This window comes from Calonectris borealis, chromosome 1 (genome assembly GCF_964195595.1).
Source record: "Calonectris borealis chromosome 1, bCalBor7.hap1.2, whole genome shotgun sequence".
Classification (NCBI taxonomy): domain Eukaryota; kingdom Metazoa; phylum Chordata; class Aves; order Procellariiformes; family Procellariidae; genus Calonectris; species Calonectris borealis.
Window position 1 is genome coordinate 80,095,630 of NC_134312.1, and position 24,921 is coordinate 80,120,550.

Sequence of the window (24,921 nt, forward strand, 5' to 3'; positions counted from 1 at the left end):
AATCACAAAAACAGATTTAGACGAAGAGATGGCCGAGTTACTTTTCGCCTTTCCCCCCGTCATATACTATGCATCATTTCACCCACGTTGTACAGTATGTATCCCATACGTTGCGGGTGACACAACTCCCCCCTGAACCTCTCTGCTGAGCCAAGTGCGACCCGCTCCGGGGTCTAAACACAGGCAGAGCCCCGGGGACTTCCCTCGCCGGCTGGCAGAGGGTTTCTCCCGCGGCGGCCGTCCTCCGGTGGGGCAGGGGCTGGGGGGACCCCGCTCGGTCCCCTTGGCTTTGCAGTGGCAGGCGGGGGGGAGCTCTGTGGGGCAGGTGGGCCGGGCCGCGCGTGGGGCTGGGGGGGAACACGGTCCCCCCCACCCGCCCCGGACTTCCCGTGCCCCGCGGTAACCCGAGCCTCATTTCCTGGTCGGGGCTCTTAAAGGGGCAGCCCCGGCGGTGGAACAAAGGCCATTGTGCTGCCCGCGGGCCGGCGCTCCGCCCGCTGCTCCCCCCTCCCCCCGCCGAGTTCGCCCACCCCGCTGCCCGCCCCGGCGCTGAAGGCCGGTACCGGCGCGCGGCGTTTAAAGGCCCCGAGCGACGCCCCGCACCCCGTGAAATCAAACGACACTGAATAAGACGACGCGACCCGGTTGCACCCTTCCAGCCTCCCCTCCGCTTTGCTCGGCCCGCATCGGCACCCGAGGGCGCCGGCGGCTCGCCGCACTCCCGCCCCGGCCGCGGGGCACCGCCGCCGCCCCGCCTTCGCCCCTCCCCGCCAGCGGCGGCGGCGGCAGCCGTTCGCGCCGGCGGCCGTCTCCTGCCGGCGCGGCCCCTTTAAGGGGCGGTGCGGGATGCCGGGAACGCACGTCAGTTTCGGCCCCGAAACTCCGGATCAATGAGCTGCGCGGGGCGGGGCGCAGCGCCCGGCCAGGCCCGGCCCGGCCCGGCCCGGCCCCCGCCGCCTTTCGGTTTCTCTCTTCCAGGAAGGAAAACACCGGCGGGGAGCGGGGCCGCCCCGGCAGCGCCCGCCCTTCCCCCTGCGCCCCACCCCCCCCCCCCACTCCCCGTGCCGCGCGCGCGCGCGCACCGGCTCCCACACGGACTCGCGCGGGCGGAGAGCGCGCAGTCACTCACACACACACACACACGCACGGGGAGCCACAGGCGCGCGCGGGGGGGCGGGAGCGATCGCGCGCCCTCAGAGGAGCGGCGGCGGTGGCGGCGCTGAGGAGGGGACTCCGGCGGCGGGGCGCCTCCCCCGGGCAGCTCCGCGGGCCGCGCCGCGCCCGCCGCCGGGCGATGGTGGCGGCAGTAACTTCCCCTTGAGGGGCCGGGCCGGGCCGCGCCGCGCCGCCGGGCTGGGAGAGGAGCGGAAAGTGGGGAAAGCCCGAGAACTTCCCGTCCGCCCGCGCCCGCCCCGCCGGGCTTCGCCGTTTCCCTCCTGAGAGATGTCTGAGGCTCCTGCTCAGTGTTGCATCAAGGTAAAGCCCCGTCCCTCCGTCCGTCCCTGTGTCTGTCCGTCCCCTGTCAGCGCGGGACGCGCCCGCCGGCGCCTCGGGGGGGTGGGCGCTGTGTTTTGCCCAGGGTTATTTGGGTGAAAATAACTGTTTCTTCCTCTTCTTTTTTTGTCCCCGCGTGAAGGGCGGTCGCAAGGGTGGTCGGGGTCCCCCCGCGCTTGCGGGGCGCGCAGCCCCCGGCCGTGGCATTCAGGCGCGCGGAGCTCCCCGCGCTGGCGGCCGGGGGACGCGGGAGGCGGGCAGAGGGACGCGGCTGCCGTCGGTTGTCAGCGCCGTGCGCCTGCCCCGGGGGGACACGCACAGCAAAGCCGCCGCGGCCGGGATTTCGCGGCGTGGCTCTTCACGGCAGGAGCCGGCGGCGCGCTGGGCGCTTTAAACGGAGCCCCGGAGCCCGGCCCGGCCTCGCCTCCCGCGGGGCTGGCTGCCCGCGGTCCCCCGCCAGCAACTTCGCGGAAAGTTTCGTGCCGTCGGGGAGATGGAGCCGCTGGTGCTTCCACCAACAGTGGGTTGTGAGGCTTTCTCTTTATTTTTTGCCTTTACAATTTTTTTTTTTTGTAATATCCGTATTATTATTATTTATTTTTAGTCGCTGCACTTACTGGCATCGCTTGCCCGTCAGCAGGTAGGGGAGCCAGGGCTGCACAGCCCGGCCCCGCTCTGCCAGGGCCTGGGGGATGCATTTCTCCGTGGCTTGGCCTGGTGAAGAAGGGGTTGCCCCGTGAAGTTTCTCGTTTTAGGTGGAGGCGGTATAAAACTGAGACAATGGAAACAAAATTGAGTTTCCTTTTTTGTCCGGACCCTTCCTATCTAACAGCCCACTATAGTGCTTTTCTCTCTCCTTCCCTCACCCCTCGGTTTTGTTTCAATTATGCATTTTCTTCAGGAGTCGCTTTGCCTTGTTGCTAGCCTGGAATCTCCTTTCTGCTCGCGACTAACTCTGTCCGAGTAAGAGTGCTTTAGCGGTTGTCTCTCCCTGCCTGGAAGGAAAAGGTGACTTCCAGACTTTCTCTAAGGGGAAGAGCCTGAAATAAACACTTATTTATTCAGCTTAAAAGCATGACGCTTTTTTGTTCACTTGTCCCGTGCCTGTGTGTGTATGTTTACGGTGGGAGTCTTGCATTCTATACGGTGTGACCACAATTCGAAAACTTCTGGGTGTATTTTCTCTTGCTGAGTTAAATGCGTTCGGGCCTGTGTCCCGTGAAGTCTCGTGGTGTAGAGTCTAGTTTGACTTTTCATAACACAGACGGACAGATTGGATAGTAGGGTATTGTATGCACGTTACAGTATGGCAAAATGCTAATGCAGGCAAAATGTGTGCAATTAACTAAGCAGATCCCTATATATATAAACTGAAATATAACTAGTGTTTTTTGTAGTAAAACTTGTGGAAAGGTAGGCTGTGCTCTCTAGACAGAAGAACACGAATGTCATGAAAAAGTAGTGTCATATAAGTTGTGTTTCCTTGTGTTTGACATGTGTCATTTTGAAAATATGAGGCTTACTTCTGCTCTTACTGAAGTCAGCAACAAAACTACTGTTGATTTCAGGAACAGTAAAACTGGTCCTTCCCTAACCTCACTAAGGTATGTTATAGAGTCATACTGTAAGGGATCAGCTACATAGCAGGAAAGATAGAAGCAAACTTCTATTTGAGTCTCAAAATGATTAAATGCCAATTTTTCATTACGTTTAGAGAGATATTGGGAAACTTTTTTTTTTGAAGTGACTTTCTAAACATCGTGGTCTGGACTTACCTTTATTTTTTAATGTGTGATTTGTTTACATGCTGACCCTTGCAGTTATCTTTGTTGGAAGACAGAAACTACTGTTGCTGGCTTCTCTGTTGGTGATTATTTTAATAGTTTCAAATATAGAAAGTACATATTTTCAGACAGAAATGTGAATTTCAAATGATAGCGTTTTTTCACCGGTCAAACCATTCTGGGTAACTTTCTCTTCAGTTTTTCTAACTACCATTGTTTTTTGGACACTTGTTTCAACCAGGCGGAGTTAAAGGTGATTGTGATCAGCAGCTGGACTTAAGAGGAGTTGTTTAAATGGTAGTGTGATTATACAAGTACTATCAATTATTTCTTCAGTATGCCAGTCCAGCTCGTGGCACGGAGCGTGAGGTCGAGACAGAGGAGCAAGCTCCGCACCGTACTCCCAACTTTTGCTGCTAAGCTGCTGTGTTGTTCTGAAAAGTTGCCAAGTATTGTGCTGCGAGGGTGTTGCAGAGTTTCATTAGGAGCCTGTGAGCTGGAAGCAGCGGTGCTCGTGGATGTATTTTGTATTTTTTTTTTTTTTCCCTTCCTCCTCCAACACGGGGCAAGGGTGCGTGCAGTGAATGCCACAGCAACTGGGGTGATGAACCATGGAAAGCTTCAGCGGAGGGAGTGAAGACTAGTGCTTTGTTTATGCCCGAGCTGCTCAGTGCACAGTTTCCCTATCTCACCTTATTAGGGGAGCGTTCTAATAAGATTTAGGAAAACTTTGAGGAGATGAAGTTTTGGTATATATTTAACTACTGGTAATCAATATAAACTTGCAGTAATATCTTGGTTCACGTCAAGTACTTATCAGTATGTATATGTGATTGTATATTGATATGTGTTTGCTTTGCGGCAAGTATGTGTGCTTACTTACATTAACTCTTTCAGAGAGGAGAAATATAATGCTAATATCCTGATCTTGCCAACACTTGGGTGTGTGTTTGCCTGGCTGATGGCAAGCAGACCTGTTGTGGCAAGGAAGTTAACTGTGTGCGTAAAGAGTCTAAAGCTGCAGAGAGAGGTCATCGCTGGGGTTTAGAAGATAAGGTCTTGGGGGTCAGAGATGAGCGTGAAGGTTGGACCCTCAGTGTTCACTACAACTTAAGGCATCAGCATATTCTCTGTGTGAACCGATAGGCTTCGGGCTTGTGGCAGACTCCAGCCTGAAAGAGCCCGAGGGCTTTGACTCTGAGGTGGGTTGAGAAGGGACATCTGGTGTGGTTGTCATATTCAGACACTTTTCATCCCAGCTTTTGGGATGTCTACATTGGTAGTTAACCTGTTCCTCTGATCCTGAGCCATAGCAGTTAGCTGATTATATTATTGTAAATACTGCCTCGACGTTGGCACTTGTTACAGTATTGGCAAGTGATCCTTACGGCCTCACCTCTCCTCCCCCAGGTGGGAGAACTGAGGCACGGAGAGTGTAAACATCTTGGCAAAGGCTTACAGGAGAGCAAAAGCTCAAAGGGAGACAGGACTAGAAGTTTAGACACAGGTGATGATTTTTGTGATTAATTAAGGTCCATGTGGTGATGAGTTCTGTTTAAAACCTCGCCTGGAGCTTTCTGATTGTGAGGATCTCCCTATTTTTTTCCTGAAATTATAATGCCTTGAGAATATCACCGTGGTGTCATATGGAGGCTCGTAATTCAGCAGGCAAATAGAAGGGTCCCAAAGGCACAGTTTAATTTGTTTATTTTCCTTTTTATAAATCTGGCACTTTCAGTTGCTTAGTCTGATTTACCATACAAACAGTTGTGCTGGCACAAGTGTGGCGTTGCGGGGGAACTAAAATTGGGAATATGGGGGGGGATCAGCTGCTTCAGATCTCCCCGACCAGGGCTTCTCTGAGCCCAGGCTCCTTGGCGTGTGCCTGGCTGATGCTTGAGCTGAGAGTGCTTTTTGTGGGCAGCACTGAAGGCACGGAGCCTTCCTGCGAGTTGGGTTTCACAACTGACTCCAGTGGAGATTTTATGCAGCTGTACGCTGGTGAATGTGAGTGCTTTCTCTTGCAGTGAGCTGTACGTAGTGGCCCTCGTGATTGCATGGGCACTGCAGGAGTTGGCACAGAACCTTGTAGCTCAAGGACTTGTCTCACTGGTGCTCGTTTCAGATTCGAGATGTACTTTGTAATCATTTAAAAAAAGGAAGAGGGAAAAAAAGACTGATCGTGTAAGCCAAAGGGCAAACAGCATAGTGTTTGAGCTTTCAATCTTAACTGGCTTCCCCAGATTTACTTGATTTTTAAGTAGTGTTTTATGTTTCCTAATACTTCATTGATGCTGTTTTTGCAAAGAGCTCTCTCCCACCGAAGGCTTTCCATGCTGGGAGATTGTTCAGCACCATGCAGCCAGAATCCTGTTACCCTTAACCAAGGCTGAATATCTGTTAGTGCACAGTATGTTCCTTAATGTTTATTAGCAAACTTGTGTACTAGGAGGAGGATCTGTCTCCTGTTAGTGTCTGTGACAAAACTCTCATTAAGTTCAGTGGGTGTAGGATTGAATGGGAGAAGACCAGTGTTTAGAAGTACATACTATTTAACACCTGATTAATCACTTAACTCCTTGGCACCAGCTAAATTTAATCCCTCTGAAGCAAAATTTTACTAACACTGCCCCAATTAAACACTGGTCATTACTATTCACTGTGTCATTACAGGTGAAGTCAGTTTCCTGGGAGGCAACCCATTAAAACAGCAGCCCCAATCTGAAATGCCCCAATTAAACAGAGGATACTTTAATGATAATTTACATGCATATTACACCTTGCATCTCAAAGTGCCTTTTGGAGGGAGGTGGCTAGGCAGCGCTCTGCTGATAGAAATGGTGATAAGCAGGAGGTGAAGTCTTGTACAGTTACACAGAAGTGAGGTTTCTGCCTTTTAGAAAAGTTATTTGGGTCCTTACCGGTGATAGCTTGCCTTCTGAAGTCTTCTGACAAAAGCTTTCCTAATAACACGCTTACTGCGAGAAAGGAGAGCTAAGGCAACCTGTGGTTTTGGCCAATAGTGTGGTTCTGACCTACAATCCAAAAATTGGCTAATTTGGTTTTTTTTTGCATGCATTTGTTCTGGAGTATTTGTGGTTCAGTGCCTTCAGCCGGGCATCCCCAGAGGGACAGCAATTCAAAAGCAAGTGCTTCTGAAAATGTTCGCTGTGGCCTTTGCTTTCCCTGTCTGTGAAACAGGCATAAAATAATAATGAACTTACCTCTGCAGGGCAGTAGCGAGGCTTAGTATTTGTAATGCAGCATGGAAACAAATTGTGTTTATTACAGAAATCAGTGACAGAGTGATCTGATTTGTTCCTGGCTTTTTAGTTCACACGGTGTTTGGGGGCGGAAGGATGGTAGTTGTTTGGCTGTTGGCTTTATTGGTAGGGGCCACCTACCTCTGCTGAGCAGCTGGAGAGAGCAAGATATTATTGCTTCACCATGTCCCTATGGCTGGATCAGCCACGCACGGGCAGGGTGGTGTTTCTGTGCCCACAGCCCGCATTGAACTTGGCTTTGGGAGAGACAGGCACGTGGTGCAGGCGTAGCTGTTCTGCCACAATCCTGCTCCTGGCCGAGGGCAGGAGTGCCTGGGAGGGACGGCAGCCCGATGCGGCTGCCAGAGCAATCCCCGCTGCCTTCCCCTGATCACTGTCCTTCCCAGGGCTCCCTGAAGCTGAATGCAAAACAGGCTGCATACTCGGTTGTCCTGGTGTTATTTTTTTGCGGGGGTAGGAGGGCATCCCTCTCTGTTAGATCAGATGCACCTCCATTGTCTGACAAGGGAGAACCCGCTGGCAAAGGCAGTGGCTAGTGGTCAGCTGCTAGCATTGTCACAACAATTAATTTTTAGGTTACAGTGTGTCCCTGTGCCTCCTGAGGGAAGGAAGCTGCTCAGGACAGCCCATGGGTGGGATGTTCCTCTAGGCAATCTTGAAAAACCGAAACCGAGCCCAGGTACGTGCTCAGGTTCAGCCTGAGCAAAGAGACCAGACAGGCCACCAAAACTCCTGTGCCTGTAACACCAGAGTTGTGGCAATTGATTCCTGCCATTGTGGGTTATTTTTTTAGGTCTACAACCCAAGCCAAATTTAGACCATGTTGGTTCTGGTGTTGCTGTGTTGTCTTCAGGCAGTGTTTTGTTAGAGCACAGAGGACAGCTACTCTCTTTATCTACTTCTTCAGTAACATGGAACTCGAGCCTAGATTATACTGATTTTTTTTTTTTTCCCCCCCAAAATGCCACTGCTGGCAGGAAAATAAATGCAGAACACTCCAGCTGAAGTTGAACTTGTTTATGGAATGTCTGGAGTAACAGTAAATAAAGGATTTTGAAAGGAGTTAAGCTTTTCACTGATAGATGATATTGCTTCTCTTCTGTAATGCTACTGAACTCCAAAGTGAACTGGGTGTAGCAATTAAGGAAAGCTATAAATGATTCTTCATCTAAATTATTTTTCCAAAGGTTATTCCTTGTTAAGCTACATGCAGTTTCATTGCTTCCGTGTTGTTCTTGTACAGTTTGCAAATACTGTCCCGGTTAAGACAGTCTGGACGGAAAATAGGTATGAAAGAGAGAGATTCTCACTGCGGTATTTCTGTTGGTGTTCTATGGAATGTTTGCACACGGAAATAAATAGCATTGTAAATCATTTTAAAGATGTGTATAATGCCAAGAGTAGCACTGGGTGTGACTGCAAGAGTTAAGTGTTAGTACAATTCCACAAAAATACTTTGAATGTGACGATTGGGCTTTACATGTTAAACTATTAACAGCTGGCTAATATTAAATCCAGAGTTTGGATGATTTAATTTTAAAATAAAATTAAATGTGGTTATAAATAGGAACGATGAGTGATTTCTTGGTGGTTTTTTGTTTGTTTTTTTGTTTGGGTTTTTTTGTTTGCTTTTGTTGTAGTTTTTGTTTTATTTTCTAGCTAGCTCAAATAGGGTCTGATCAAGCTTGGAAGTTATTTATGTTGAAAAGTCTGGAGAGTTTAATCTGGAGGAAACCAACTGGCATCCAGTAAAGAGTATCCTTAAAACTGATGGAATGCAGCAGAGGGCGAGATTCTTTGTATAGTTTGAATTTTGACAGAGTATGGCTGAAGTGATTTTCCATTATGTCTTCAGTGGGATCCTCCAAAACATCTATTAGCAGAAACTAGGAATGTTTTCTAAATTCTAGATTCTGTGGAAATCCAGGAGCTTGGAGTTCTACCAGATAAATGAAATGTTTAATGAAAGTGCCAGAGATAGTAGTACTAGAATTCAGAGACAGATTTATCCAGTTAGTAGGGCCACAACAATGCATTCAATATCTGCAAACCGCATTTTCCTTTTCTCTTTCTCCTTTTTTTTCCTAAAAAGGACTTTGCATAAAAGTGGTTTCTGTCATTGATGGAGCACTGTGAAGCTCTGCTGACGTGCCTGGAGGTCGAATGGAGCAAACCCAGCATTACAGCAATATTGGGGTGCTCCTTCCCGCTTTCTAGGAACTTATCTGAGGTCTGAGTTGAGATTCTCCCCCATGTCAGGAGTAATCCTCTTTTCTTCTGGTGGATTAGGACTGGAGATTGTTGTTTCACCATGTTCCCTCTTGAACGCCGAGTTCTCATCTTCCTACCTGCCCTACGCTTTAAAACACAGGCAAAGCCAAGCCTTCTCAGACCTGTCCAGGAGCCGAGGTTAGAGGTGGTAGGGTGTGAGGAACTGGAGGCTCTGGGGTGAGGGTGTTGTTCCCAGTCATCGCTGGAGGCTACTGGAAAAAAACATTCCCTGGCAGACGGGTCCCCCCTGCCACATCCACGAGAAGCTGCCTGGATATGTCCAGCGGGCACCACTGTGTCAGACCAGCTGCAATTGAAGCCTGCAGAGCCAAGGGGGTAGCGCTGGTAGGCAGTTGTCAGCTGTGCCACTGCCTTTCTACCATGGCAGCTCTGGTCCCAGCAGCCTCACCCCAGCTCCGGAGGACCAGCTCCCTCCAGTTTAGAGCACTGTTGTGCTGGCTTGGGCAGCCTGGTGTAGGCATATGTAGGTGCCAGGTGCCCAACTGGGGCTATGCTGAGACTGTGGACCTTGGGACTGTCTCCTTGGGGGTGAGGAAATGAAGGGCTGAACTGTTTTCACAGAGGGATGAGGATGCACTCGTTCCTGCTAAGTCCCAGGGTGCCAGGAAGGGCACCAGGTTACAGGAACAGGAGTGCTCATGGGTGTAAAAGATATTTCTCAGTTGGCAGTCTGAGTAGTTGTGTCACCATCAAATGGCTTGAACAAATGGGCTCTCTGGAAGAAGACTTGGGGAAGACTGTGGGAGCGGCTACCAGGGGAAGAAGGTTATGGGTTGTAAAATATTTCATGGCATGTGGCCTGAGATACGTATCGCACGATGCACAGTAAACACTGGGCTCAAACACACTGGAGATAGTGGCTTAGCAAGCTACCTCACACCAGCTGAGTCGTCAGAGCCATCCATGACTGACCGTGCGCTGGCTTTTATTACCTCCCAACTGGGACAAATTCTTTTAAAATTCTTTTAAACCTCAAAGTAAGAAGAGAGTGAATTAGTAGCATATGCACAGCCAATTAGCACAGCCAACTGAACCATGTTGACAGGCTGAATTTTACAGGCTTGGAGAAGTGGGCAGAAAGTGCAGTGTTTTTTTTTCCTCTTGGTAGTTTTGTGTGAGGTGCTGTCATGGCTCTTCTGCTTAACAGTAACAGTGAGGTCTCCTTGAGCTGTTCGGTGCTGTTTGCTGATAGACCTCCCAGAACTGGTCTGGCAGCTGGGATCATATTTTAGGAAATGATTTGGTTGGTGAGTAAAAGAGAAAACTGAGCTCAGTTTTCAATTTGGGGTCAAATAGGCAAATAAAACTAGTGGGAAAGGAGCAGGGAGTAAAATAGAAATTATCTGTTTATTGCAGTTTGAATCCATGCTGTGTATTGGTTCTGATTACAGCGTGTTTTCCTGACTACTAGGAAGGTTTGTAGTGGCACCGATAAAGATACAGAACTGAGCAGTGAAGTTGCCTGGGGAAACTTTCATAGGAAGAGAAGCTCTGTTGCCTAGGTCTCTTCGGCTTGGAAAGGAGACTGCTGAGGGAGGTATAATAGCAATCTGTAAAATCGCACAGTAGTGTAGTATGGGGAGCAATTAATTCTGATAGGACAAAACTAGAGCAGGCAATGAAATTACCAGCTAGCAAGATTAAAACAAGTACTTCTTTCATCTGTGTTAAATTACGGAACTCACTGCTGCAGGATGCTGTGGAGGCTAAAAGTACAAATGGATTTAAAAAAGAAGGTAAAGGAATACAGGGAAGATATTAAGCCTAACAGCCTGTATGGGGGGGTGGGTACAGTTACACAGGGGAAAGATTGCTTTTTCTGTCTGTTAAGCCTTTCCTGAAACAGAGACGACTTGTGTTTTGGGGACAAGATTGCAGGCAAGATAGACTTGCTGTGATGATGTGTAGGCATCCAGATGCTTCAATGTAAAATTTTGCACCCTGGAAGGCTGGTCTCAAGTGCTTATTAGTCTCCTCCGGATTGTTTCCTAAGTCTCAGCCCCAGCAGTCTTGATTTCAAGAACACTAGTTAATTGTAAGTGGGAAGAGAGCTAAGGAAGAATTTGTGTTTGTGACTCAGAGAGATTTGTGAACTCTGGATTGCTAGGACTAGCAAGAGATTGGCTTTGTTGCTTTAATTACTCACATTCAAATGAAAGAGGGGAAAACCTTCAGGGAATACATGGAAGAGGAATTGCAGATCAGCATTTGAAAAAGGGAAGTTTTCTGGTTATGGGGAAGAGACATTGTTTGCTTCTAGAAGCCAAATGTGGGTTGACCTATGCTTTTTCCAAAGGTCTCCCAGTTCCCATTATCACCCATGTGAAATGTGTTCCTGAAGCATTAACTCTTTTTCACATATGTGACAAACGGTGTCCCAACTGGAGTTTGCAGCCGTGGGCATAAGAGTTGCTGCTTTCACTGCCTGGCCAAATGTTGCAAGCAGTCACTGAACTGTCTCACTCGCTAAGAAATGCTGTTATTTGTACAGACCTTGCATCACGCTTTGATTGTAAGTACTTTTTTTTTTTTAAAGGCAAACAGAAGAATGGATATACAAAATCAATTCCAATATTGTTTTGCATGTGTACTTTTTAGTTATTTTTCCTAAAGAGAAAGTGATTCACAGTGTTGGATAGCCATTAAAAGATATTGATGTGCAGCTAAATAAGGCCTTTAACCTAAATTTAGTTCTCCTTTCTGCTAATCTATACAGTGTCCACAAGTATCTAGTTAAGTAATTGGATAGCCTCATACAGATTTAGTTAGGTTTTTATTTTGGAAAATAACAAATTACTTTATTTGCTGGATGATTGGTTTTTTTAAATTTTTTTTATTTTTAATTTTACATGCTGTTTATGATAGACTGCACTTGGCTTTGCAGTGAAATGTAATTACAAGTGCAGCCTCTCCCATCAAAACCCTGAGCATTAAAAGTAGTTCTTAAAAAAAAAAAAGTTTTGATAATTGTACATGAAAAGGAAGTATCTGATACATTTTGAAGTAATATTACGTAATAAATAACAAGCTTTTTATTAAGCAAATGAAATACTACCTTTTTTTTTTTAATTGCACTGATTGTTTCTTGTCATGCTGATTTAGTATTAGTAGATTTTACTCCCTCACCCTTCATTTTTATTTGTTGACTGGAGGAAGAAAGCAACCTTCCTGTTTCTGCAATTGCAAAGCATTTTCCAACCTTGGATAAACCAGTCATTGTAATGAACTAATTGACTGAACTGAAAGAAGAAAATATTCTCTTTCTACGTGTTGCCAAAAGCTGGCTTGCCTCTTTGGCAGGCTTGGGCTATAGGTGTATAATAGTGGGTCCCACTTGTTCGAATGGTAGGACTTTCTTTTATGCCTTAGCAGAAAGTTTTGTACTTGGGTTCTACCTTTAAATTATTTTCTGCTATGATAGTTATGACTGGATCTCAATACACTTCAGTTTCACATTTCTTAGGTTTTTTTAAATGAAAAAAACCCTATCTTAAAATTGAAATTTCAAAAGAAGTGGCTTAGAAAAATTATACATGTTTAGACATAATGCCTTGGCGGATCTCGAATACAGTGCTAGTCAGAACCTTTTTCTGTCCTCTGCATGTTATCCTCTATACTGAGTTTTCTTTTCATGCTTTAGTGGTGAGACCCATCTTCTTCAGCCACGGAGGGCTGAAGCAATGGAAAATCAGCTGACATGAGGGGTATTTCTACAGTTTACTCTGAAGGTTTGGCTTTGCAAACAAGAGGAGAAGCCATCGCAGATGCAGAACAAGCCTCCTGGTTCCAAATGAAACCAAAACCCTTATAGTATTAGTGCTCCTGGAAAGAAAAGGCTCTGAAAAAACAGGTTTTAACTCGTGTTCTGTAGTAGAGGTGTCTGTATGCTTTCTCAGATACTCAAAAGTCTCCATTAGCTCAATGTTTTAATATGTTTGTTGCCACAGCCAGTTCCCTGTGAGGCAGGGAGCTAGGATTGCCCTGCTTCACAGATGGGTAGCAGAGTGGCTTCATGTAGTCTCTCGGTACCTGTAGCTGCAGCAAAATAATGCTGTGCCCTCCCAGCGCGGTCTCCTTGGGCCCTTTGCCTGCTGCCTACCTGGGACTCCCCCTCATGATTTGCTTGGCAGATGATACTGTGCTTAGGCTGGCCTGTCCCATCGCTCGTGCTTGCCCTCCTGCTTGCTGCGGTGAGAACCTCACGCTGCTACTGCGTGTCCCTAGGAGGTGAAGAGTTATGTCACCATCACTTCAGTGATGTTGTTAGGTGAACTTAAATACTGATGAGAGAGACTGAGTTTCCTTCAGTCTAGACTGGAGTTTCCTAATTCCCTGTCCATTTTCCATCAGTGGTCCACAGAGCACTCTGTCATATGCAAAATACTCATTCAGCTGTATGGGCCTTGGCCTCCTTTTTGTTGAAAAAGAGGAAAAAACCCTCCCCCAAACAACAACTGAAGTTCTGTCACTTTCTTAACCTCAATTAAAAAATAAACATAGGTAGACCCAGATTGTCAGCAGGTGGTTGGCACAGCAGTGAAGAAAGTGTGAAAGCCGTGGATCGAAGACATCGAGATAGCTCCTTCGATGACTTGCGTACAAAGGACCCTGAGCAGCTGGCCTGGAGCAGAGCTTGGTTTTAGACCATGTTTAAATTTAAGCATTATAGTGAGTACATGCATATTTAAATTTTCATCTTCTAAAGAGAAAAAAGAAAACCAACAAGCCCCAAAATGAATTAAGGGAATTAATTAGTAGAGGTGGTTGGTAACTTTTGGGGATGGAGGAAGTTCCATTTTTGGGTTGCTTTCCATGTAACACTTGAGAGAGAACCAGCCTGAACAGTTTTTGACTGGTCAGCAAAACTTTTCTTGCCCACTGTTCAAATTACTTGCTCACAAAAATGAATGGCTTGGTTGGTATCTATGCTTCTGGAAATAAAATAATTACGTATACTTGAAAAATGGCATTTTTGTTCAGAATTTGTCCCTGTGGGTTTTCTGAGAAAACTTTTTATCATAGTCTTGAAAGCTCCAACAAACTGGTCACCTGCAGGGTTTTCTAGACATGTGCTGGTGGTGAGAAGAGTCCGGGTGAGCAGTCCTGCACTTCAGGGGTGGAGTTTCTGTCTTGATTTCCACCAGAGCTCCCAGAGTATGCTGCTCTCAGCCCATCCACCTTCACAGCCAGACACCCAGAAATGTAAAGATACTTGGCATTGCTGCAAGATGCGAGCTTTGACATGGGGTGGCTCTCCACACCTATGTAGATAGGGAGCTGTTTGAACCAAACAGAGATCTGATATCTATATTTCTGCACACCTGCTCTAAGCTATGGGACTGGAGGTTAGTGGAGGAAGGAAAACAGGAGCCAGGGAAATAGGGTGGGATTGAGAGTGAAGGAATTAAGAAGTGAGGGGGAGGAGTTTGCCATGGCAGCAACTGCAAGCAGCTGGGCCCACTGCAGACTTCTGTGGAAATCATAAAAATTTGCTTTAGAAGGTCATGAGAGGCAGAGGCAGGGAGGAGCTGAATTGGGAAGGGTTATTTCTCATTGTATGGGAAGAGGGAAAATCAGATGGAAGCATCCGGCAGTTTTAAACAGGGGGAAGTATGTTTTCACGCAACATACAGCGAGGTTACCAAACTTACTGCCAGGAGTTGTAATGTAGGGCCAAACAGGCAATTGGTTTCAAAAGACAGTTCATACTAGATGGATCTGTTTGGAACCATTAATTGCAAAGTCCTTGGCTCAGAAAGCCCCTAACCTGTGGGTTGCTGGGGGAGTGTGCAAGGGAGAGTTTATTCTTTGTGCCTTTACCCTGAGCATTTCCTGCTGGGTGTCCTGGAGATGTGGTACTAGTTTAGAGAGACCTTTGGGCTGACCAGAACTAGTGTTTTTTTCCATTTTCATTTAGGGCTTTCATACTTTGGTGCTGGACTCTCTACAGATGCCTCTGACAAGTGGATAAATAACAGTTGAGAAAACCTCTGATGTGAATCAGACCTTCTGCTCTGTTTCTTGATCTTGTTGTGATGTTTCCTCAGCAGAGGTAACCTGACCATCTGAAATTCATGAGACGAATGTTCTTCAGGTTATGAAGGACTTCTCAGTGAACTTTGTTTGGGAAAATTCTTGGGGATTTGGGTTGCTTGACTCTCCTCTTGGGCTGTGATACCATTTATTAGCATAAAGTGCCCTGACCTATTTTATTTCTCTAGGTTTTTCCCAAGATTTGGCTGACAGAGGGTGGAAAAAGTAATTAGATTCTTAGACAATTCAAATGCTACGTGCTGTGTCAGCCACACTTCTTCTGATGGCTGATAAGAGACAAGTGAACACAGTTCCTTGCAAGACGAGGATGCATTTGTTTGGATGGCACAAACACGTAACCACATGACTGTGTGGCTGATGAACAGGAGTTATACAATACAGGGACAATTCCAGCACTTCCATTAATTTACTCCATCAGCATGCCTGAAACCTGCTTTGGAGTGACTCTTGATTTGATAGTTCAATCTCTTTGCCTTTCAGTCCCTGACTCTTCTTTTCAAGTTCCTAATAGCTGAGAAAATTGAGGAGGAAGTGTTGTTTACTGTGTGCCTTGACTTCATTTTTCTACACATAACAATTAAGAAATGAGTAAGCCGGCAGACAGGACCTTCTCGTGGGACCCTGTGTAGACCAAATGTTTTCCTTCAGTGCAAGTTGAGCTATTTCTTAAACCATGCTTGTCCTGTGCTAATGCAGTTAGTGGGCAATTAGAACTAGAAAGGTGAGCTGGCTAAAAGGAAGAAAAAAAAACCAACCCACCCGCAAATGCTTGTTTGTCCTTTACCAAGCCCCACATCTAGAGTGGTGTCCTACAGCAGGCAGATACCGTACCAGCTTCCTCTCACATGGTACATACTTGCCTGTCTTTAGGCTGAACTTAGTTGTGATGTCTGTGCTGCACAACCTGCTCACCTTTAACTGTCTCCTGAGGTCCTGTCCCACCGCACCAGCTTGGATGGTCCCTCTGGGGACAGGCTCTTCCTTCGCTGTTCCCAAGTGCTGGCTATAGAGCCTGAATGTCTGAAGACATTATACTCGTACCAACACAGTAAAACAGAAGCAGAAATTCCCAAAAGATGCTGATAAGCTGAAGGAATTCTGTTTTCCCAGTGTTAAACACAAGGAAGTTAATTTTATCATTCCATACCAAAGTGAATTAAAGTATGTCCGTGTACCACATGCAGAGTCTGGACATGCACTTTCCTAACCCAGTGTGCAAGCACAGCGGTAACATGATCCTGTGACTAAGGACTGTATTATTTGCCCAGGTTTTGTAGATCATCTTTAATTTCTTCCTTACTGATATCTTAGCTGTTTGCACTTAACTACTTAACTCCTGAATTTCCCACTCAGGCTTTGGGTATCGGTATGGTTCATGGTGCTGCAGGAGTGGGTGCTGGAATGCCATCTGTGGACAAATGAACAGTTAATGATGCACTCTTGAATGCAGCCCTCGTTTTAGACTGATGAAGCAGGGCAAAATTTTCTCATGCCTGCCTTTTCCAGCACTCAGCCTGCTCCTTTCTCACATTTTGAAATGGATAGCCTATTCATTCGTGCACAATCACCATGCTGTGTTTTCCTTCAGGTTTGTACCTCAAGTTTTACCTCGCCTTTCATGTTTGAAGCCGCAGTCCTTAAAAGTGGTGGTGACAAGGCTACTGGGAAAACACAGCCCTTGGAGATTGCAAAGTCCATTTCTTCTTCAAGTCACTTGAAATAGGAGCTAAATAATGTGCCTGGTTTTAGAAAGCAGCAGTATTCTATCTGATCTTGTCCTTCCAGTGGAAAAAAAGGCAAGAGTTTGATAATCTGTATGGCAGTACAGTGGTAAACTTGGAGTGATTTAGCCCATTAATGGAAAGTACTTTAACTTTGATTTCTTAACAGTGTGTCAGATGAAAGGATAATCTTAGCCTGTCTGATTTCCCATTGCTGCTGGCTTGCATAGCATCTGCCTAAAATGAAAAGGCAGCGCACAGATCCCAGTGTGCAAAAGTAGCAGGCTGCTGGCGTGGCCAGGTCATTAACTTCCTTCCCTCCATTTCTCGATCTCGGGTCTTACTGCTGTCCATTGTTAATTATTCTGGCTGTGGGCTCGTTAAGAAGCCCTGAATGCCAAGCATTTTACCAGCACGAGTCATTTGTGCTGAGATGTTTGTTTTTCCCGTGGCTAACCAGTGTCTAGCCTTCTCCTGTTTTGCCTTTTACTTGTATGCTCTGTCATTTCCCTTTTCACAGGGTAAGGGTATTCTTCCTAAACTCTGCCCTATTTGTTGCTGTAAAGCACACGTAGGAGGTCGCGGACTATATTGTCAGGCTATGCTATAACCTGTTTTCTTTTGAAGTACAGTGAGATTTGGCATCATAAGAGGTGAGGCTCTTTAAGCATGATATGAAGAAGGGTCCTGCTCAAGATATGGTGAGGCAAGTGAAAACTGTAACTTGAGCAGGGGTCCTGGGTCTTCATCCTAGCTTGAGCCTGCTAGTTCCTGAATTCTTCTATGGTGTGGCTGTACGATACTGTCATACCATCCTTCCCTGCCTCCGGCACTGGCTCTGTGAAGGAGTATTTGCCCATATCCAACTTTGGGCTGATGTGAAGCTGGTTACTTCTCCACAGGTTTTTAACCTTTTTTTTAAAGGCACTACAAAAGTGTACCATTGTTATTTTGCTGAAGAAGTAGTTTGATGAGACTCTTAATTCAAGATAAGGTGGTAGCACCCTGAGCGATCTTGTCCCACCCTTCCCCTTCCTCCTCCCGTGGGCTGGCACAAATGTTTGGGCGGACGTGCGCTTGATAGGGCAGCAGATCTGGATTAAAATGGACAGCTTGTGCTAGCGCAAGGCAGAGCATGGTGTGGAGGTGGGAATGAGCAGCTGGGAACATGAGGAGGGCAGGGCACGTTTTTTCGGTGGCGGTGCCAGTTGATCTGGGATTAAAGCGTTGATGAAACTCAGAATAAAGCTTTAGCCAGATCTGTGTTACCTGACATCAGAACCAAAGCTTTTAAAGATTCACGCCCACTTTCTTTACAAGAACTGTCCCTTTAGGCTAGATAGAGTAGCTACAGGGAGAGTGGTCACTGGTTCAGGAAAACATGGTGGTTCTTGTGCTGAGAAGCCATCTCTCCTTTTCTTACTCCAGCAGACATCAAGGGTCTGAAGCAGTATGGTTTGCTCTTCTAGTGTGAAGGGTAGAGCTGTTGCCTGGAGGTATGAATGAGCCTTCTGGTATCAGCGTGTGGTCCCGCTGCTGTCATCTGCGGACTTCCAACCGTGCTATGGCTTGCTTTGCATTTCTGAACCTTAGCTGTGCCGTTTAGGTTTAATTGTAGGAGAACGCTGCTTTAATAAAAGGAGGTGCTTGCACGTATTGAGTCTTCTGAGATAGACTGAGAACACTGAATGCCAAACCCCCCACTTTCATTGCAAATTTATGCTGTTCTGTACCGCTCATGCTGACAGACAGTCTGGACCTGTTTAACCATGCAGCAAAGCGTGAAGCCTCTCTGGGTCAGGGGAGGAAGTTCGTCCCACGTGCCTAATCTAGAGGTCACTTCAGAGTTTCAATTATCTATTAAAATTGTGTCCTCGAAACATGCAAACATGGAAATGATACGTTCAGTCCATAAATGCTAACTCTTTATAAGCCATGCTCACCGCAGCTTTCCTGGGAACTCAGTATATATGCCCTGTGTTGGATTGGCGTGAAAGGTATTTGTGGCATCCTTTCTATAGAAAACAGGCCAGCTCACAGATCTTGTTTTATTTTTCTTATATCTTCTATGCTGGCCTTGCGACATGGTTATAAAAATATACCAGTCTGGCGTATATACTCATTATCCTGGACAGGGAGGATAAGCTTGGGTTAAAGGTACTGTATGTAGATACAGGAGGTTTTAGTTCAGTCCCTGCTCTGCCACTGTGTTCTCTGTGACCCTGAAGTCATTTAATGTGATTGCCCCTCAATAAAGCATTAACGCCTAGCAAAATGGAGTCAGATCACGGGTGAAAACTACTTGTGCCTCTCTAATACAAATAATTAATAATGATCTTGCCCTAACCCCTTGCTGGGATGATTAATATTGCAGGATTATTGGCAGTAGGACCCAGGGTTTAACAGTACTGAGGTGTGATTTTGGGTAGTTTGCTTTTTGTTTTTTTTTTTTTAAAAAACTTCTGTTTTGAACTTTATCTGAAGAACTCCTAAACATACTACTGTGTTGGTTGATGCATAAAAGGAGGCCTGAACCATGGCTAGGGTAATGAACTTAAAATTTAATGAAAATTAATATTAAAATCTGCACAGTGTAGAACTGCTGAGCTATCAGTTTGATATTACCCCAACGTTCGTGATTTGTGTAGATTTTAGTGAAATGGTTCCTTCCGGCTGATAGCAGCTTAGATGATTGTTGTGGTGAAGGCTTGAGAAATTCTCCTCTCTCCTCCAAAGTTATTTGAAAAACTAAAGAAACTTTTGCAGCTAAAGGATGAAAGACGTCACTCTTCAAGACCCAAGTATTTACCAGAGATTATAAGACAATCGTGTTTTATTGGACCTGATCTCTATGCTCCACTGAGTTCAAGAGGATTTGGCTGAAGCCTATAGTGATAACTGTGCAAGAGAGAACTGCTAAAGGAAAGCTTATTATTAGTTAGTGGCACTGGCCATAATGAAAGCTAGTCAAGAGACAGATTTTGTCACACAGGTAACATCACTATTTTTAATTAATTTTCTGAAAGTTTGAACATGAGGGAAAAAAGAATGTATTTGGTTTAAAAAAAAAAAAAACAAACACAAACCCGTAGAAGTCTGGTCAGATTCCTTGGCATTTGTTAACAGCAAGGTCAGTTTGTCTCTTTCTTTTAATTACTATTATTTTTTATTTTGAGGTATTCTCATACAAAGCAGAATGATTCAGCATTTCAGAACTCCATTCTTCATTTGTTTTTTTCTGACTCAGCTTGAGGAAGTTGACTGAAACAACACCTTTCCCTCAGAATACAGACAATGTGTTTTCTAATAATGATAATTTCTGAGTAACAGATGATGGCACCAACAGCAACAAAAATAGGACATGGTGGTACAAAGTAGCACTTTTTTCTTTCCTTGTTTTTTAAGGCCAGAGGGGCTGGTAAGAAGGCATGAGCAGAGTCCATTGCATCTCTTTAATCAGTGTTTTACATCTTACCTGTGACATCTGCATGGCAGGCAGATGACAAACCCTCCAGATTTTTTTGTTCTTGACCCACCCACCGAGCTACCTGTCTATATCCCACGTCCAGTCTCAAGTAACACAGGTGACCGCCTGAAACTCTGCAGACGGTGTATCTCTTGAGCCTGCATGATGTCTGTGTCTGACAGGCAGCCTGGTTGGGGAGGGAGGCAGCTCACTGACCATTCTTGCTCCCAAACAGTGGGTAGCACCGATGCTGTTGCTTCTCTGCAACCGCAAGAGGTGACGTGCTGTCTGATTACCTGTCTCCTCCCCTGCACCAGCTCAAGACTTTGCAACTTGAGGCTCAAGAGATTTTAAGACTGACCTTGCCTGCATGAGTCATCTCTTTGATGTGTGTGCACTTTTGATGGGAGAGAAAGGAGGCAGGGATGCTCGCTGGCTGTGATACAAGACTGCTTTCCACTGCCCTGTCTCAGTGCATCAGATGGAGGCATCTTTTCCTCCCAAGCCTCTGCACTGCCTGCAAGTTGGAAAACTAATTGGGCTCACATACTGAGGAAGGGTTTGTATTCCCTGCACCTCCTGCAAAATGTAAAGCATTCAGAATGTCTCTGACAAGTATGAAGTTGGTGCAAGAGCTACATCATTAGTTTGGTCGACTGCTATTCACCTGTCTTCCATTCATCTAGCTATTATTTTATTATCAGTTCCTTGTGTGTACTGTGATTGGAAGAAATCTCCATTTGTTGTTAAATCCCTTTCAGATTTACTTAAAGTGGTTGTCTGTGTTGGTTTTGTCTCTTGTCCCATCTCAGAGATGTGATTTCCTCTTTCTTCTACCACCCCTCACCAAACACTTCGCATCACACAAAGGTACCTAGGTGCCAAGGTAGACTAGTAGTACTGTAGACCTGTTCAGCGTGGACTGAATGGATATCAGACAGTGAAGAGGTCCAATGCTGAATGTTTTCGTTTTGTTTAATTTAAAAAAGGAAGGAGGCCTTAGCTAGAACACTTCCCTATGAATAGATAGCCATTAGCTCTTGGAACACCGTAATTACCAGAGAGAACTCCTAAGTATCTGAAAGTGAGATTTTTTTTTTCTTTTTGGGTGGAAACAAATTACATAAGAATGGAAATCCTTGATTTAGAAATGTAGCTTCCACACTAGTCCTGCTGAATGGCTGCACATCGCCCTCCCTGCTTCTCTGAAGTAAGTCCTGCTGGTGCTGCTGCGTCACTGGTAGTGTGGGCTCTCAGCTCTGTTAAGGGACAGTGGTCCTGACCTGACAGTCGGCTCCCAGGGATTACTCCCTTCCTTTTCCTTTTCTAGGCTGAAATGGTCAATGTTTGCCACCTTGTTTGAGAATAGGCATTTTCCAGCTGCAGTAGCTGTTCGTACAGAATCTATACCCCTCTGAGGTTATTTGAGCAGCTGGACAGAGGATTTTGGAGCTGCCCCTGCTGGGCTTACTTAAGTTTCTGAGAGTTATTTTTATTGGATCCATCCTTGAATTAGATCAGCTCAAGCAATGTTGTTGTGCAATTTTTACTCGGGACCAGTACAGCAGACAAGGAAAGGTGTGTGTATGTATGTGTGTGGGAGGATGTTTTCAGCCTTGTAAATAATAATCTCCAACTCTTCGCAGGTCACTTCTTTCTTTCCTCTCCCCTTACTCCCAAAGATTTTTTCTGCAGGTTTTATTGGTGAGGTGAGGTTTCCTTGGGAAGTTAGGTGCCAATTTGAGCTTCGCTCAGAAGCTTTACGAGAAGGTGGTTGAAGTGCTGGGGGAGGGAGCTCCCTTTGAGCATGTTCCCTTGCCTGTGGGGTATCCCTGTGAAGAACTGCTGATTCTTAAATGCCTTGAGAAAGGGCAGGGGGATAGGTTCCTGGAAGAGTTTTCTTTCGCCCGGGGGACCCCTGAGGAATTTTGCTTGCACTTGTAGCCACTTTGCGGTGAGTACAAATGCACCTCGCTCTGCACTTCTTGGAACCGGGGCTCGCTCACCACTTACATTTCAAGTAGTGTGCTGCGTGTTTTTGTGTACCGCTCCTGCCTCCACGGTCCTGCGGTTGTGGTGGATTTTTGGCCACCTGTGGTTTGAGCAGAGCTGCTGAGGACTGTCTCTGTGTGTGTATAGGAACAGCAGATTAGAAAATGAGAGGTTGAGAGGCTCAAACAGCTTCCGGAAAGTGTGGGAGTACAGGCCAGAGAAAGGAAGAGAAATCTTTTTGAAGCTATATCAGTGCTTTACACGGATAAGAATAGCAGACAGCGTATTGACAGAGCAGTCGGAGGATAAATGTGGCTGTGTAGCAAAGCGTTAGTGCTGTAAAAATCGTCACTGTCCACTAGCGAAACAAATTCTTCCAGCATGAGTGCAGTTTTACCGGTATGGTTGGGTCCACAGTACGCACTTCTGCTGGCATAGCTGTGTTAGTCAGACCTGATGGACATCAGTAGGTTTGCACGTGTCTGTAGTGTACGTGCAGCCCTTCTAAAAATTATGGAGGAGGTGTGAGGAACAACTCGGATCACATCTTGTGACATACACTGCCCCTGGGAGGAGAGATGAGATAGCTGGGTATTCTCCTATTGCAGATCTCTAATGTGTGTGGTTCATGCTGGGTACTGCTCCATTGGTGCTTGGATCCTCCCTCCAGCTCGTATAAGGTCCTTCCTGAGAAGGATTAAACTCCTTGCCTTAAAGCCTGTAGTGGGCGGTAACCAGGCCTTGGGTCCTTCCTAGAGTGAGGCCCAGCTTTTGTTTCGTGTTTCAGCCACTGTTTCCAAAGGCTTTACAAAAGCAAATCAGTGTAATTTCCTCTGCTTTTCTAATAGGGAAACTGAGGCAGAGAGGAGCAGTGGTGAACAGGGAACAGCTTATTTAGCATCTGCCATCCCAAGATAGGAATAGCAACCTCTTTTGTTCTAGCCTGGTGCTTTGGGCACTTGTTCAACACCACATTTAAGCACACACTTAATGATAAGCATGGCAATAGCTCCCTTACCATTACCTCTTTTCAGAGTATCATGAACAGTGCTGCTCGCTGAACCCAAACTGCAGGGCCGTTCCCACTTATGACAAGCCATTAGCATCACCCAAGCTGTCAGCCAGGAGAAAGCTGTAGTTGCTGGTTTAAAGGATGTCAACATCTGGCCTGTAGAACCTGTCTTATCATTAAGGATGCAGGAGATGGAGCAAAGAGTCATCTTTACAGTGAGGACATGTTACCAGTTGGGTTGCAGGAGATGGAGACAAACTTGTCCTGACAGTGGACTTTTGGATGGACTTGACTTGAAAAGAAACTCCTGAACCTCCAGGTGGGCTCGGAACAGTCACACAGAGGCAGCACAGGGTTACCAAGCAAACACTTTTATACAGCAGCGTAATGACCCCTGTTAGTCATGCCTTGAGCATTTAAGCGATGTAATACCTCCGTTTAAAAAAAACATAACAAGCTAAAACAACAACAAACCCCAAACCAAATGAACAATGACTGTTCCAATACATCTGCTTGACTGTCTTCGAAGAGAGCTTCAGTCTTTGCTATCGTCCTGGCATAAAATGTTTCATGATTATGCTAAGAGGCAGACTTAGGTCAGTGTTGGAAGCTGCTTTAATGAACCCCAAGGTTGACAGCCAACCTAACTTTTCTAAGAGCAGCAATTTATTGTAGCCAAGAAAATGACCTTTTCCAGGATCTCAGCTCAGGAGCTGTTTGCAGGGTGGTGGGATTACAGTGCCTAGAAAGAGTGTTACAACTCCATTTGCTGCTTGAGTTCTTCTCATACATCATGTGAGACACTGTTCATGTTTTTTTTTCCTCTGTAGGCCAGCCTCAGTTCAGTATATCCCTCCGGGCATTTTGATCATCTTGGGGACTTTGCCACTGATTTTGGAAGGATATGATTCAGAACTTTCACCTGGGTTGGATTTTCTCAATGAGATTGTTTATGAGAGAACGAGTTTCAGGATCATATCTCAGGAATTTATGTACTTTTGTTTCTGTCCATCTGTAGATCCAGGATTTTTGTGAGTGTTGCAATCTTAGCATCAGGACTTAATCTATTCAGATTAGAACCAATGGGAGTTTTCATTACTAATTGCCACTGACATAAATTCCAGCTCATAAATTTGGGATCAAAATGTATGTTGTGTATGTTATTGTTATATGCTACATTAAGTGCAATATAGAATATATATATATCATAATGTTATGTGCAATATATACTGTTGTCTGTTACATTTACTTTTAAGTAACGTTATTTTCTAAAACTAGAGACTACTGTATGCTCTCTAAAGAGTTAGTCCAGTGGATTTTTTTTTGTCCAATCCTGCAGACAGCTGGATTTTCTTATGAGTGACTCCTTGAGCTCCCTGTGTGCTCCTTGGCTGTGCCTCAGTATTCCCTACATTAAAAAAAAAAAAAAAAAAAAGGAGAAATGCTGCTCTGTTGCCTTGTAGTGCTGGGAGGCTTTAACTGGGCTGCTGCTGGTACAGCATGCAGCAATCCTTGAACATCTTGTTCCACAGAACATAAGCACAGCTAATAGCAACGATGGACTGATGTTGTCTGTGATGTTTGAAACATGCAGGTAACTTAGTTTCCACGGAGGAGAAGCAAATTCTGTGAAGGACTGAAGGGGGTGAATTGATGTCTAAAGATGAGCAAAAGGTGAAAGGGAAGACTGATACGTGGAGGGAGAAGAGAACTTGGTCACTGCCATAAAGGTACTACCAAATTGGGAAGCACTGGGTTAACATCTAATTCCATAGCCAGAAGGATTAAGAATTATTGAAATAACATCTACGTAGTGATTTAT

The 24,921-nt window shown here is 45.8% G+C and overlaps 1 protein-coding gene across 2 annotated transcripts in view; it reads left to right on the top strand.

The window, feature by feature from the left end:
• Positions 1 to 1,180: 1,180 nt before the first annotated feature.
• Positions 1,181 to 24,921, top strand: part of ETV6 (ETS variant transcription factor 6) — a 139,626-nt gene continuing 115,885 nt past the window's right edge. For both annotated transcript variants that reach the window (XM_075162366.1, XM_075162374.1), the window contains exon 1: positions 1,181 to 1,476. In XM_075162366.1, coding sequence (XP_075018467.1) covers positions 1,444 to 1,476 — 33 coding nt within the window. In that variant the 5' untranslated portion in view covers positions 1,181 to 1,443. The remainder of the gene's footprint in view (positions 1,477 to 24,921) is intronic.